The 14385-nt window shown below is 41.2% G+C and overlaps 1 protein-coding gene across 1 annotated transcript in view; it reads left to right on the top strand.

Moving 5' to 3' along the window:
* sipa1 (signal-induced proliferation-associated 1) overlaps positions 1–13728 on the top strand; it is a 55076-nt gene extending 41348 nt beyond the window's left edge. Inside the window, exons 10-16 of the mRNA XM_061962315.1 lie at positions 678–1037; positions 1627–1753; positions 1837–1969; positions 4663–4761; positions 7142–7205; positions 7654–7732; positions 8963–13728. Of these exons, the coding sequence (XP_061818299.1) occupies positions 678–1037; positions 1627–1753; positions 1837–1969; positions 4663–4761; positions 7142–7205; positions 7654–7732; positions 8963–9106 (1006 nt within the window). The 3' untranslated portion in view covers positions 9107–13728. The remainder of the gene's footprint in view (positions 1–677; positions 1038–1626; positions 1754–1836; positions 1970–4662; positions 4762–7141; positions 7206–7653; positions 7733–8962) is intronic.
* The last annotated feature ends 657 nt before the right edge of the window (positions 13729–14385 follow it).

The raw sequence follows: 14385 nt of genomic DNA, 5'->3' as shown, positions 1-14385 counted from the left end.
AAATGTGTTATTTTAGTGACAATTGTATAGTGACTCATAACAAAGAGGAAAAAGGAATGGGATGTTGAAAGAGCGATGTAGGACACTCATAGAAAACAACACACATTCTGATTCAGTGTCAGAACCAGCTGGTTGATGACTAATTGAGCCCAATTTGCATTCAAGTGATGAAAAGGCAGAAACAGCAAGAGATCAGTGAGTAAAGCATCGTTGAGGCACAATGCTTTAAAAGTGGACCCCTGCAACTCTAGCCCCTCCTACTCTATGTACATTGTACTTGTGAAACGATTGATGTATAACAACAATGGACAAACTGTCTTTGGCTTTGGTATGGAAAACTCAACTCTTCTTTTACTTAAAGTAAACATGATTGTTATAGCTAGCATATTAGCATTTGAAAGGTTTAAGCACATTAATAGGCGTGTGAATGATGTGCAGTTTGTCTCAGACAGGTAATGACACAGCAGTGATCTTTTAGCACATTAAAGCACTTACTAAGCATCCAGTCAGACTGCTGTGATGTCATCCACATGGTGCTCATATGCTATGGTATGCTGTTACGTGTTGTTAGCAAGCATTATTCACTATTTGCACGACATTTCAGGGTGAATAATAATGTAAATGTAAAGTTTCAAGTAAGATTGAATGTTTGATGACTGTTTCTGTGTATTCTTCAGGAGCTTCTCTGAACTTTACCAGAAAGCAATCAAGGATGCAGAGTGTAAGCCGGGTGAGGACCAGTCCAGTGAGGCCTGGGTGCTGGACGAGAGGGAGGAAGAGGAGGAGAGAGAGGTGAAGGCGGATGGTGTCACTGAAGTGGACGTCACAGAGGTTCAGGTGGCGAGCGACGAGGCTGCCGAGCATCGAGAGCAAAGTGAAAAGGAGGACACGGGGTCGCTCCTGGCACCGCCAAGTTTACCTTTGTTACGAGCCACTTCCCTGCAGGACCAAAGGTCTGATCAGGACCAGGAGAGCTCACAGCTAACACGCAGCATCTCTTTAGAAAGACACTCATCTTACGGAGAGACCTGTGAAGGGTGAGTTTATCTAAAATCACCAAGTATCAAATTATAAGACATATTGCATGACAGCTTTACAATAGAGATCTATTTGATTTAGAGGCATCCAATATGATCTCTGGCGTTGAATCATATAGCAAGGCTAAAAACAACCTCATGCTGCGAGTGGTGCACTATAATTTAATCCTGTATGTCAGTTTTCCTGCAAAGGACAAGTGAAAGGACACCAGAGTGGCGGTGTACATTTTAATGCAATCGGTAAAATAAAGAGTTGAAATTAGGAATTCAGTGTATTCAGAATAAGTACACACACATGCAAAAAAAGTAGGTCATGCATGGAAAAGCAATGCTGCAGACAATCAGCAGAAACACACACCAACAAGTTAAAAATAATTCAATGTCCTACAAAACACAAGTGGACTGATGTGAACCATTTTAACAGAGCAGGCGGGAAATCAGACAAGAACTAAAGCAATACTGCAGATGACTTGCAGGTGTGCGTCATATTCTGTTGACCTCTGAATTCTGCAGTGAATGAAAATGTCACAACGCTTCAACGGCAAATTGGTGTTTTCGCCCTTCCCATGTCTACCTCTACATCTTACAGTCATGTGTATTGCAACGTGGGCTTGAAGGACGACCACCACATCTATGAGAACGTTGGAGTGCTTAGAGACGCCACACCTGATCTAATACTGGCAGTCAAACCCAAAGTTCCATTAGAGGACGAACAGGTGACCATGCAAGATTAAAGAATGCTATTTCTCCTCAATACCATGTCCCGTTTTTTAATTTCTGTCGTTGTCGCCATCTGTAGTTCATGGCGGCCGACTTTGGAGAGGACAAAGCTTCAGCGAGTGACTCGTCCCTCTCCTCCTTACGGCTGTCGTGTCTGGACCGCGCAGAGAGGAATTCACGAGCCTTAAGTCTTCACAACTCCATCACCAAGAGTAAGGACTGACTGACTTTCTCATTTTTTATGTACACTTTAGTAGAGAAGTGTTTAATATTGTGCTTGTAGTTTACAGTGTTGTAAAACTAGCACAACACTGCTGAAAACTACAAAGATAATACAAACCCCGTTTCCATATGAGTTGGGAAATTGTGTTAGATGTAAATATAAACGGAATACAATGATTTGCAAATAATTTTCAACCCATATTCAATTGAATATGCTACAAAGATAACATATGTGATGTTCAAATTGATAAACTTTTTTTTTTTTTGCAAATAATCATTAACTTTAGAATTTGATACCAGCAACACGTGACAAAGAAGTTGGGAAAGGTGGCAATAAATACTGATAAAGTTGGGGAATGCTCATCAAACACTTATTTGGAACAGCCCACAGGTGAACAGGCAAATTGAGAACAGGTGGGTGCCATGATTGGGTATAAAAGTAGATTCCATGAAATGCTCAGTCATTCACAAACAAGGATGGGGCGAGGGTCACCACTTTGTCAACAAATGCGTGAGCAAATTGTTGAACAGTTTAAGAAAAACCTTTCTCAACCAGCTATTGCAAGGAATTTAGGGATTTCACCATCTACGGTCCGTAATATCATCAAAGGATTCAGAGAATCTGGAGAAATCATTGCACGTAAGCAGCTAAGCCCGTGACCTTCGATCCCTCAGGCTGTACTGCATCAACAAGCGACATCAGTGTGTAAAGGATATCACCACATGGGCTCAGGAACACTTCAAAAACCCACTGTCAGTAACTACAGTTGGTCGCTACATCTGTAAGTGTAAGTTAAAACTCTCCTATGCAAGGCGAAAACCATTTATCAACAACACCCAGAAATGCCGTCGGCTTCGCTGGGCCTGAGCTCATCTAAGATGGACTGATACAACGTGGAAAAGTGTTCTGTGGTCTGACGAGTCCACATGTCAAATTGTTTTTGGAAACTGTGGACGTCGTGTCCTCCGGACCAAAGAGGAAAAGAACCATCCGGATTGTTATAGGCGCAAAGTTGAAAAGCCAGCATCTGTGATGGTATGGGGGTGTATTAGTGCCCAAGACATGGGTAACTTACACATCTGTGAAGGCGCCATTAATGCTGAAAGGTACATACAGGTTTTGGAGCAACATATGTTGCCATCCAAGCAACGTTACCATGGACGCCCCTGCTTATTTCAGCAAGACAATGCCAAGCCACGTGTTACATCAACATGGCTTCATAGTAAAAGAGTGCGGGTACTAGACTGGCCTGCCTGTAGTCCAGACCTGTCTCCCATTGAAAATGTGTGGCACATTATGAAGCCTAAAATACCACAACGGAGACCCTCGAACTGTTGGACAACTTAAGCTGTACATCAAGCAAGAATGGGAAAGAATTCCACCTGAGAAGCTTAAAAAATGTGTCTCCTCAGTTCCCAAACGTTTACTGAGTGTTGTTAAAAGGAAAGGCCATGTAACACAGTGGTGAACATGCCCTTTCCCAACTATTTTGGCACGTGTTGCAGCCATGAAATTCTAAGTGAATTATTATTTGCAAAAAAAAAATAACGTTTACGAGTTTGAACATCAAATATCTTGTCTTTGTAGTGCATTCAATTGAATATGGGTTGAAAAGGATTTGCAAATCATTGTATTCTGTTTATATTTACATCTAACACAATTTCCCAACTCATATGGAAACAGGGTTTGTAATATTGCACACTTCCCCATTGTATTTATTGTCTTTAGATTACAAGTAGTTGTATCTAATGTTGCGTTTTATGCCTACTGTTATTTAACAGTGCTTCATGCTTTAAAAACAAAAGTCATGATGTAACATTAACAGCAGGCCAATGCATTGTGACCCTGAGCATGCACTCAAACAACGCTGCTGCAATGAGGCCAGAATGAAACAATTACACATGTTTGCAAATCATCCCTGCCTGATTTGAGCCTCCAAATCTTCTCTGTGTTAAACCGCTCTCTTTATTATCCTCCCTCTGCTCCCCGCTGGATCCCCTTTGTCCTTCTGCCATCCACGCTGCCCCCGTTTTCCGCTAATCTAATATCACCCCTGCTCCCCTAGCACCCCCTGCCAGGGCTAGGATAAAACGGGGGGACAGATGGGCGGCGGGAAGGGTGGAGTTTTAGATCAAGACCCTGCTCTTCTTAATACCATCTGCTATACTGCTACTGAGACTATCAACCACATCATTCAGAAGCCATGAGTGGACACGTCACCTCATCAGATTTATGATATGTATGTGTAGGGCACCCCTGGAGTTTTGTGTAATTATTTTTACACCATTCTTTTTCACAAAGTGCAAATCTATCAAAAAAACAGAGGGACAAGCGGTAGAAATGGATGGATGGATGGAGGGATGGCAACTCATGTGCTTTTTTGTCAATTTATTGTCAGCACTTGATTACTCATCATCATATTGCATTTCCACCCATGCTTTAAAAGTCCTTAAATCCAGTCAAAACTGGGCCAAAACAGCTGTTCTGCACCAGTGTCCTACCTTTTTAACCCTAGCAGTAACGCCGCAGCACCCCCTTGTGGTGGCTTATTGTTAACTCTCCAGCCAAAATGAGAACATATTTTCAATGTGCTGTCACAGACTTCCTCCTCCTCCAAATGCATTTTATTAAAATGTATATTTTTACACTGCGGCTGAACCGATTCTTAATTCCTGCTCCCAGTTCTCTCCGAGACGACGGATTCCACGGAAGAAGAGTGGCAGTCCATCGCTGACCTGGCCACAGCCTGCCGCAGCATCCTGGAGGCTTTGTCATGCGAGGGTGAGCAGCTGTTTAACTGCGGAATGATGTAAATGTCAAAGGCACATCAGGAGAAAGCTAATGCCATCATATAGTCCACTGACTTCATACTCTTATAGCGTCGGTTAGATTACAAATAGAATCGCAAATGTGCTCAGCCACCGGCCATAATGTTAGGTACACCTGCACAATCTGTCAGTCTGCCTTTACAGACAATAATGCTCAGTTATAAATGACTGTTGTTTCTCATATTTGGCCCCACTCTACTTTAGTGTCATTTTACTGTAACCCTGTTAATTAGTAGTAGGAATGAGTGATACGGCCTAAATGTATATCCCTATATATCGACCAAACACCAAATTTACAGGGGCAGTGTTGACCATATTCATTTTCATACTTAACATTTTCGAATCATTAATTGATTCCATTTTTGTGACGGGACAATATCAATTAATATTTCATTTATTTCATTTTCCTTTTATTACATACACAATTCATATTCAAGTTATAAATGCAAACTAACTAAACAAAAAGCGAAACTACTATCGGCTCTTATTTCGTGAGTTTGTAGACAACAATAAATAGGACAAAAAAAGATTTTGTGATCATAAAATAACAGATTTAATCACTGTAGTTTCCACCATATACTAATGCTATTCTTGGTATCGTTACTGTCGATATTTGTATCGATCCGCCCACCCTTGTTTACTGCATTCAAGAACTCCAGCTTAGCGGCTAGCTATGCTTTTTCATATACTCCTACAGTGTGTAATGTAGCATGTTTCGCTGCTCCTTGTCTTCAAATCATCCAGTGATAATGATGTTTACAAGAAACCCATATTTTTGCCGGTGTGGAGGTGATGATATCTCACTCGCGAGTAGACTATTGCGTTAAGGACGCGTTCGTTGGCTTGTCGCTGTCAAATTTGTGGGACACACCTCGAATGTGTCATCAACGTGCATTATAACGATACAACAATAGTATTATAAACACTCTTGTTGGTTAAATTTATATCATTTATATGTTCCATGTTGCGCAACCCTAATTAACAATAATAGGTACATATCTTCAACCATGCAATCATTTAACAATGTGTTTGTCATGATGGCTGTTTAAGCTGTAGGAACATCTCAATTAATTTGAAACAGGATGCCACTGAGCTCACTTTTGAGCTTTGTGGCAAAGGCATACTTGCCAACCTTGAGACATCCGATTTCGGGGGGTGGGGGTGGGGGGCTTGGGGGGTGGTTGGGGGCGTGGTTAAGACGGGAGGAGTATATTTACAGCTAGAATTCACCAAGTCAAGTATTTCATAAGAAATACTTGACTTTCAGTGAATTCTAGCTATATATATATATATATACGTATATATATATATTTATTTATTTTATTATATATATATATATATATATATATATATATATATATATATATATATATATATATATATATATATATATACATACATATATATATATATATATATATATATATATATATATATATATACATATATATAAATAAGAGAAATACTTGAATTTCAGTGTTCATTTATTTACACATATACACACACATAACACTCATCTACTCATTGTTGAGTTAAGGGTTGAATTGTCCATCCTTGTTCTATTCTCTGTCACTATTTTTCTAACCATGCTGAACACCCTCTCTGATGATGCATTCTGCTTCGTCTCCTAGTTGTGTGCGCAGTTGTGCACTGCACTCTCTAAAAGCCCTAGATGTTATTGTCACATATGCATGTACAGTAGATGGCAGTATTGTCCTGTTTAAGAGTGTCACAACATTGCTGTTTACGGCAGATGAACTGCTCTATGGTAGATGAAAACGTGACTGCTGTTGTTGTGTGTTGTTACCGCGCTGGAAGGACGTTAATGAAACTGCCTAACAATAAACCCACATAAGAAACCAAGAACTCGCCCTCGATCATTCTACAGTTATAACGTGATTGGGCAGGCATGCTGTTTATATTGTGGGAAAGCGGACGTGAAAACAGGCTGTCGACACGTCACTCAGGTCCGCCTGAATTTCGGGAGATTTTCAGGAGAAAATTTGTCCCGGTAGGTTTTCGGGAGAGGCGCTGAATTTCGGGAGTCTCACGGAAAATCCGGGAGGGTTGGCAAGTATGGGCAAAGGCTGTGAATACTTATTTACACGGAATTTCTTATTTTTTTACCTTTATTAAATTAATAAACCTTTTTCACATTGTCATTACGGGGTATTGTGTGTAGAATTTTGAGGACAAACATTTATTTATTCAATTATGGAATAAGGCTGTATCATAACAAAATTTGGACAAAGTGAAGCGCTGTGAATACTTTCGGGATGCACTGTAATATACTTGCATGTTTTGCTGAAATTCCTATGTGTCTCTTTTCACAGATCGTAAAGCTGGAGACCAGTCGGGAGCGGATCAGACGGATGGCAAGCTGAACACAAAGGAGAGGTGGGTCACTGAGTTGCTATGCAACAAGTTGTGTCATTATCGCATCTCTACTATCTCTGTAGACAGACAGCATCTTGGTTTTTCCTGAATCAGCCGGGGAGCTCTCTTGGAGAAAACATTGTGCACGCTTACACACCAGCATGTCTAATATAGCTCACCGCCAAGCCTGTGTTTCCTTTACACAGAAAAATAACATGAGGCGTTTCCTCTGTTGAAAAAATGGATGGACAGCTAAGGTTCAACCACAGGCCAACATGGAGGTCAGCATGGGTGACAACTAGAGTGTAACACTGCATGACTGCAAAAAAATGTTTGTTCAAATGCAATAAAATTAGTCGTTGCATGAACCTGAATACTAGTTCAGAGCTAGAGGCCTATAAGCTATTCTCATTTTGACGATTGGATTTTTAACGTTTTTGCTGAAGTGTCACTTTTTGTCTGTGTGCAGTGACTCTCCAGGCCACCTGGAGGATAAGGTGTCACAGCTAGAGACCATGCTGAAGAAGCTGCAGGATGACCTGCAAAAGGTGCTTTGACTCTCATGAATGCTTCAAACGTTGTTGTTGTATCTATATTTTCAGTGAATTGCACAGGAGAGTCCTCAGGTAGGAACAAACAATTTAAGTGGTTCGGCCTGTGTCACTGGAGCCAGGTGATTTTGTGTCTTGTTTACATGTCCCACCAGAATGCAAACTTTTATAGTGGCAGTCCACTCGTACATAAACAAAACTTTCTAGATGACATTTTCTTTTGCACAAGTATTGTAATATGTGTTCATTTTAGTGAATCTGTTGCCACTCCTGTTGTCATCGTCACACCACTGAACGCTGTAATCAATATTTTACATTTCTATTGAACTACCGTAGTCCATATTATGTTCATGTAGATGTCAAAAAAACATTGTATGTGTTGAGCTCTGGACTTTTTTTTCTCTCTGCGCAATCTGCTGCTTGACAAAAATACTCAACACAAAGTTGCCTTGCTTTGAGAATTGTCAATACTGTACATAATTTGTCTTACGTGTGTGTGTACAAAACTTTTATCCCTTCCTATAATTTATATGAAAAGTTATTTATAAAAACGCTTGACTGGGATCGCATGCTGTGACTCTTTTTTAATTTTGACTCATTCAATGGAGGTTTTTCTAATCCATTGATTAACTTGTTTATTACTGGAATCTGTTGAATTGAAACTGCTATTATTTGTGTGCTAATTACACTAATTTATATATACACTCGGTAGGTACACCTACACTCTCTAATGACCATCATTTAGCAATATGTGTGTAATATTGCTGCTCTCAGTATTATGTAGCATAATTTTACCACCACTACAACAATAATTAGTTTATTGAATTAATTGGCATTACATCGTGCAGGTGTACCTAATGTTGTGTCTGATCATCGTAACCATATCAGAACCTGGTTGATTTGTCTCCCAAAATGTGTAGCTCGGTGGGATACATTGTGGTCGTCCATGACCATGCATTGGATGGATAAACGCAGGAAGAAAACCACAGCAGTCAGATGACCGTATATATGTCTTGTTTCCGCACTGTTTTGTGTTGATCATACAATGTCATTCACTGCTTCACGCTTTGTGTTTTTACCAGTCGAGCCTTTTTGCTTTGTTTGCGTGTCCACTCGTAATGCACTCAACCTCCACCTCTCGCTTCCTTCTTCCCTGTCCCGTTCCTGCCACACGCAGCGATCTGAGAGACGGCTTTTTGTTTTTGTTTGTGTGCCCGTGTCTTTCAGGAGAAGGAGGACAAGGCGGTGCTGCAGGCCGAGGTGCAGAGCCTGCGGCAGAACAACCAGCGGCTGCAGGAGGAGTCGCAGAGCACGGTGGCGCGCCTCATCAAAGTCACCGAGCTGCTGTGCAACGTCAACAAGCCCTGTTAGCGCCCGGCCGCGCGCTCCTTCCAGCGGCAGAATGATGCAAATTGTGCGCGCTGTCCTCAAACATATCCTCCATAAGCAGTGAATAATGGGCCTGTATGCAAATTAACAACTTAGAACATGATGACATTCCCTTACAAGTCTGCACCTCTGGTAGATGGAGTGCTTCTCTTGAAATGTGTGTGTGCGTGTGTGTTAGCCGCATGTGTGTGTGTGTGTGTGTGCATCTCCTACTGTACTTTGCTTCAAATACTTGATAAGCTGGGCTGAACAGCACTTGCATATTATGTGGCAGTTTAGAGAGAGAGAGTGTACACCAAATAGCATGTTTATCTGAAGAACGACCAAAAGTGTGCACATTTAGTTTGCAGAATCGAATGCATACTGAATGCGTGTGTGTTCATACTGTATACCATGACTTAGATGTGAAGTAGCGATGCTATGCGGAAGGTCTTAAAACAACAGAAAATGTTAAAAAAATGTAAAATGAAAAAATAGGCCCTAAGGCAACAATCTATTTGCTTCTCAGTAGTACTCTACCCACGTTTTTAGGAAGGGATGCTCTCAATAATCCCTTCATTAACGGAAGAGGAGAAGGAAAAGCTATTAAACTGAGCCTGTGTGTGAGTGTGTGTATACTGAAAAGGAGTTATATCTCCCTTGAAGACACAATGACAGGAAAGAAGCGCTTCCTTTTACAACTTTCCTCTAACCTCACTCAATACTGTAGCAGCCATACTGTAGAAGTCCTCCTGCAGGCCTCAACGTGCCAAACGGCAGCTTTTTAAAGCTTTAGGTGTCAACATGAAACACCTCAAAGTGGCAAACAATATCTGACTATGTTGTACTAAAGTGTGTTTTGTGACCACTGGAGGTAATATGGCTTTTGAGTGGTAGCAGTGAGAGGACATCTTCCCATTTTGATGTGTTCTCTGTGTGTGTGCGTGTGTGTAAGTGTATGTGTGTGTGTGTTTATCTTGCACTTTTCTTGGGGTCAAATCATTGGACAGAGGCACGTATTGCATTTTTATTTATCCTACCTTACCTCAACTTTTTTGTGCCCCCTTGCTAAAGGCACCGCTAGGGGTGTGTTTAAAAATAAAAAAAAGATGGACTGCTTCTCCTCAGTGCCAACAAACGCCCAGGCAGCTCTTCAGAGTTCCAAGACCTTCTTTAAAGTGGATGCCCCACGTCCACTCAAGACTGTCAACGCTCTTGTTTGGTGTACAGACTTCCTCTTGTAATGTTATTTTAGAGTCACTGTGAATACCTGCTACCAGCATATTAAGATACAGTATATACAGATGAAATTATCTTCTTTATTATCAGTATGCGAAAATACTCTGTACAGCTCGTGTTATTTGGGCAGATTGATTATCAATCAGATATCATCTCTGACATGCTGATGCCTCCAGACTGAACTTTCGATGTGAGAAGATCTGTTCTGCCGTGTCACGTATTGTCGTTTAGATTGTAGGAGGTCAAGCATGAGAATGTGCCAAGCAACATCCAAACATCCCCTAGTGCGTGTGTGTGTGTGTGTGTGTGTGCGCGCGCGTGTGTGTGTGTGTGTAACTTATTAATCATGCAAATGTGGATTTTCTTGTAGCTGTTGGAACTGCAGAGAAGGTGTTTGGGAACAAAGGCAGGATACTTTGTTTTATTACAGAAAGCCAGCAGTGATAGAATAATATCTGTATAAGGTCTTAAAACACCATTAGGTACGCCTTAATGAACAAGATCCTGGCAGGACGGTCAAAGTGAGACTTCTCTTGACTTTGTGCCTACCTGAAAATGTAATGCCTGTTAACCCAGCTCACTTTCCTCATTTATGGTTGCACTGACTTGAAGTTTCCACTGGCGGATGAACATATCATCTGGTTTTGCATCTGCTGTGTGAACAAAATGAGAGACCTGAGTTAATGTCGATGATAATGTGTGTTGTTGTTGGTCCCAGCTGAGGCTTTACAGCGAGAATTGTAAGTGGCTCAGTCAGACTATTATATGGTTTTTAAACCTGAATTAAAGAGGAAAAAGGGTGCTTAATGTGACTGATGATGAATTGGAATAACAGAACTGAATGTCTTAATGTCCTTTTATTTCTCCTGAAGAAATAAATAATCTCAGTATATTTTAGTATGTCAAGGTTAAAAAAAAAATAAAGAAAGTGGGTTAAGATGACAAAAGGAGAGAAATTACATACTTTGCTTTTGGCCATGTTATACAGTAAGATGCAGTGCTTCACTTTTTCCACATTGAGTTATGTTACAGCCTTATTCCAAAATGTATTACATTCATTTTAGTCCTCAACATTTTACACACAATTCACCATAATGACCATGTCAATTTTTTTAATTTTTTTTTAGAAATATTTGCAAATTAATTGGAAAAAAAAAAAAGAAATCACATGTTCACAAGTATTCACAGATTTTGCCATAAAGCTCAAAAGTGAGATCGGGGGCATCCTGTTTCAACTGATCATTCTTGAGATGTTCCTACAGCTTAATTGGTGTCCCTCTGTTGTAAATTCAGTTGGTTGGACGTGATTTGGAAAGGCACACACCTGTAGGTCCCACACGTTTGCAGTGCATGGCAGAGCACAAACCAAGCATGAAGTCGAAGGAATTGTCTATAGACCTGCGATACAGGATTGTCTCAAGCCATAAATCTGGGGAAGGGTGCAAAAAATATCTGCCAATAAGCACAGTAGCCTCCATCATCTGTAAATGGAAGAAGTTTGGAACCCCCAGGACTCTTCCTAGAGATGGCCGGCCGTCTAAACTGAGCGATCGGGGGAGAAGCACCCTTGTCAGGGAGGTGACCAAAAACCCGATGGTCACTCTGTCAGTGTTACAGCATTCCTCTGTGGAGAGAGGAGAACCTTCCATAAGGACAACCATCTCTGCAGCAATCTACCAATCAGGCCTGTATGTGGTAGAGTGGCCAGACGGGAGCCATTCTATCGTAAACGTTTGCCAAAATGCACCTGAAAGACCCTCCGACCATGACAAAACAAAAATGATCTGGTCTGATGAGACAAAGATTAAGCTCTTTGACGTGAATGCCAAAGAGTAAACCAGGCACCGCTCATCACCAGGCCAACACCATCCCTACAGTGAAGCATGGTGGTGGCAGCATCATGCTGTGGGGATGTTTTTCAGAGGCAGGAACTGGGAAACTAGTCAGGATAGAGGGAAAGATGAATGCCGCAATGTACAGACATCTGGATAAAATGCTGCTCCTGAGCGCTCTTAAACTCATATGACGGTTCATCTTTCAACAGGACAACGACCCTAAGCACACAGTAAAGGAATGGCTTCAGGACAACTCTGTAAATGTCCTTGAGTGGCCCAGCCAGAGCCAAGACTTGAATCAGTTTGAACATCTCTGGAGAGATCTGAAAATGGCTGTGCACCGACGCTTCCACCCAACCTGATGGCACTTGAGAGGTGCTGCAAAGAGGAATGGGCGAAACTGCCCAAAGATAGGTGTGCTAATATTTTGCCATCATATTCAAAGAGACGTGAATTGCTGCCAAAGGTGCATCAACAAAGTACTGAGCAAAGGCTGTGAATACTTATGTGCATGTGATTTTTTTTGTGTTTTTTTGTATTATTATTTCAAAAAGCGTCATTATGGTGTATTGTGTGCAGAATTTTGAGGACAAAAATTAATTTATTCTATTTTGGAATAAGGCTGTAACATAACTAAATGTAGAACAATGGAAACGCTGTACGCTTGTATTTATAGAACACGTAGCAATGTTCACCAGTCCTTATTATAATATTTACTTAAATTGCTATTTAGTGTGTGCAGGGTTAATGAAACACATATTGCAGTGTCAGAAATGCTGCACAACTGAAGCTCGATTATTTACTTTCCATTACGTTGAATTAGACAACTTTTTAAAAGAAACAAGCATGACCATGCTGGAAAACAAAAACACATTTGTGAGGTATAAACCTTTCATTATAGATGATGTGCATGGCGACAATGCTTTATCTTGTTCACATTACAGCATGACACATGTGCAAACGTTTCCCAGGACTGTCCTTTGGAATACTTTTCCTAAACACAAGCCAAAGAAGAATGCTTTCTCATCCCTGCACTGACATCGGGGAGATGTATGATAACAACAATGTGCCGGCCAATGTCTTTATTTGGGGTTAAAGCACAGGATGGAGTCCTCACTGGGGGCCCCACAGTGTGTCATATACACACCTCGAGGGCCTAGCACTACTTTGACTCAGCTGTAAATACAGAAACTGTGTGTTTACACTCACAGTCTTGTACAATATTACGTATTTCACTTGTGTGTGAAGCTAATGCTCTTTTTCGCCTGATGGTTTTGCGAGAAAGTGTGGGCAAGTGTTATACATTGACACCAATGCTGGCCTACAGCACAGAAAAGATTGTTCATAGTGATGGTTGCCATTTGACCACAAGGGGGCACTTAAATCAGAATTGATCAATATTGTTGGATATTACTCATTATTTTTTATGGTCAGTTATCATGTAAATATAGATAGGAACCATTGTTATTAGTTACACAAAGATTTACTTAAGTGATTATTAGTCTTTTTCTGGTGTGAATATCCTTAAAAGTGTTCTCTGCTTTGCCCATACAGCCATATTGCCAAGTGAGAAAACAATGCTGTTGACAGACAGCTTTATTAACCAATCAATGCCAGAGTTTGGCTAGCAAGGTGTGTTTAACATGACGTCACCATGTTCCTGTTGTTTTGTTGGATGATCAAAGCTAGCAACCAAACGCACCTGACAAGACACCTTTGATGAGTGTCCTTGATTTGAAAAGGTTTTGGGGTTTTTCTGTCTTTGAATTAAACATTTTAATAAGACCCGTTTCCAGTGAGGGTTGGACTCCGCCAAGGCTGCCCTTTGTCACCGATTCTGTTCATAACTTTTATGGACAGAATTTCTAGGCGCAGTCAGGGTGTTGAGGGGATCTGGTTTGGTGTCTGCAGGATTAGGTCTCTGCTTTTTGCAGATGATGTGGTCCTGATGGCTTCATCTGGCCAGGATCTTCAGCTCTCACTGGATCGGTTCGCAGCCGAGTGTGAAGCGACTGGGATGAGAATCAGCACCTCCAAGTCCGAGTCCATGGTTCTCGCCCGGAATAGGGTGGAGTGCCATCTCCGGGTTGGGGAGGAGACCCTGCCCCAAGTGGAAGAGTTCAAGTACCTCGGAGTCTTGTTCACGAGTGAGGGAAGAGTGGATCGTGAGATCGACAGGCGGATCGGTGCGGCGTCTGCAGTAATGCG

Source organism: Nerophis lumbriciformis, linkage group LG09, assembly GCF_033978685.3.
Source record: "Nerophis lumbriciformis linkage group LG09, RoL_Nlum_v2.1, whole genome shotgun sequence".
NCBI lineage: Eukaryota > Metazoa > Chordata > Actinopteri > Syngnathiformes > Syngnathidae > Nerophis > Nerophis lumbriciformis.
This window is presented reverse-complemented; position numbering and strand designations above follow the sequence as displayed.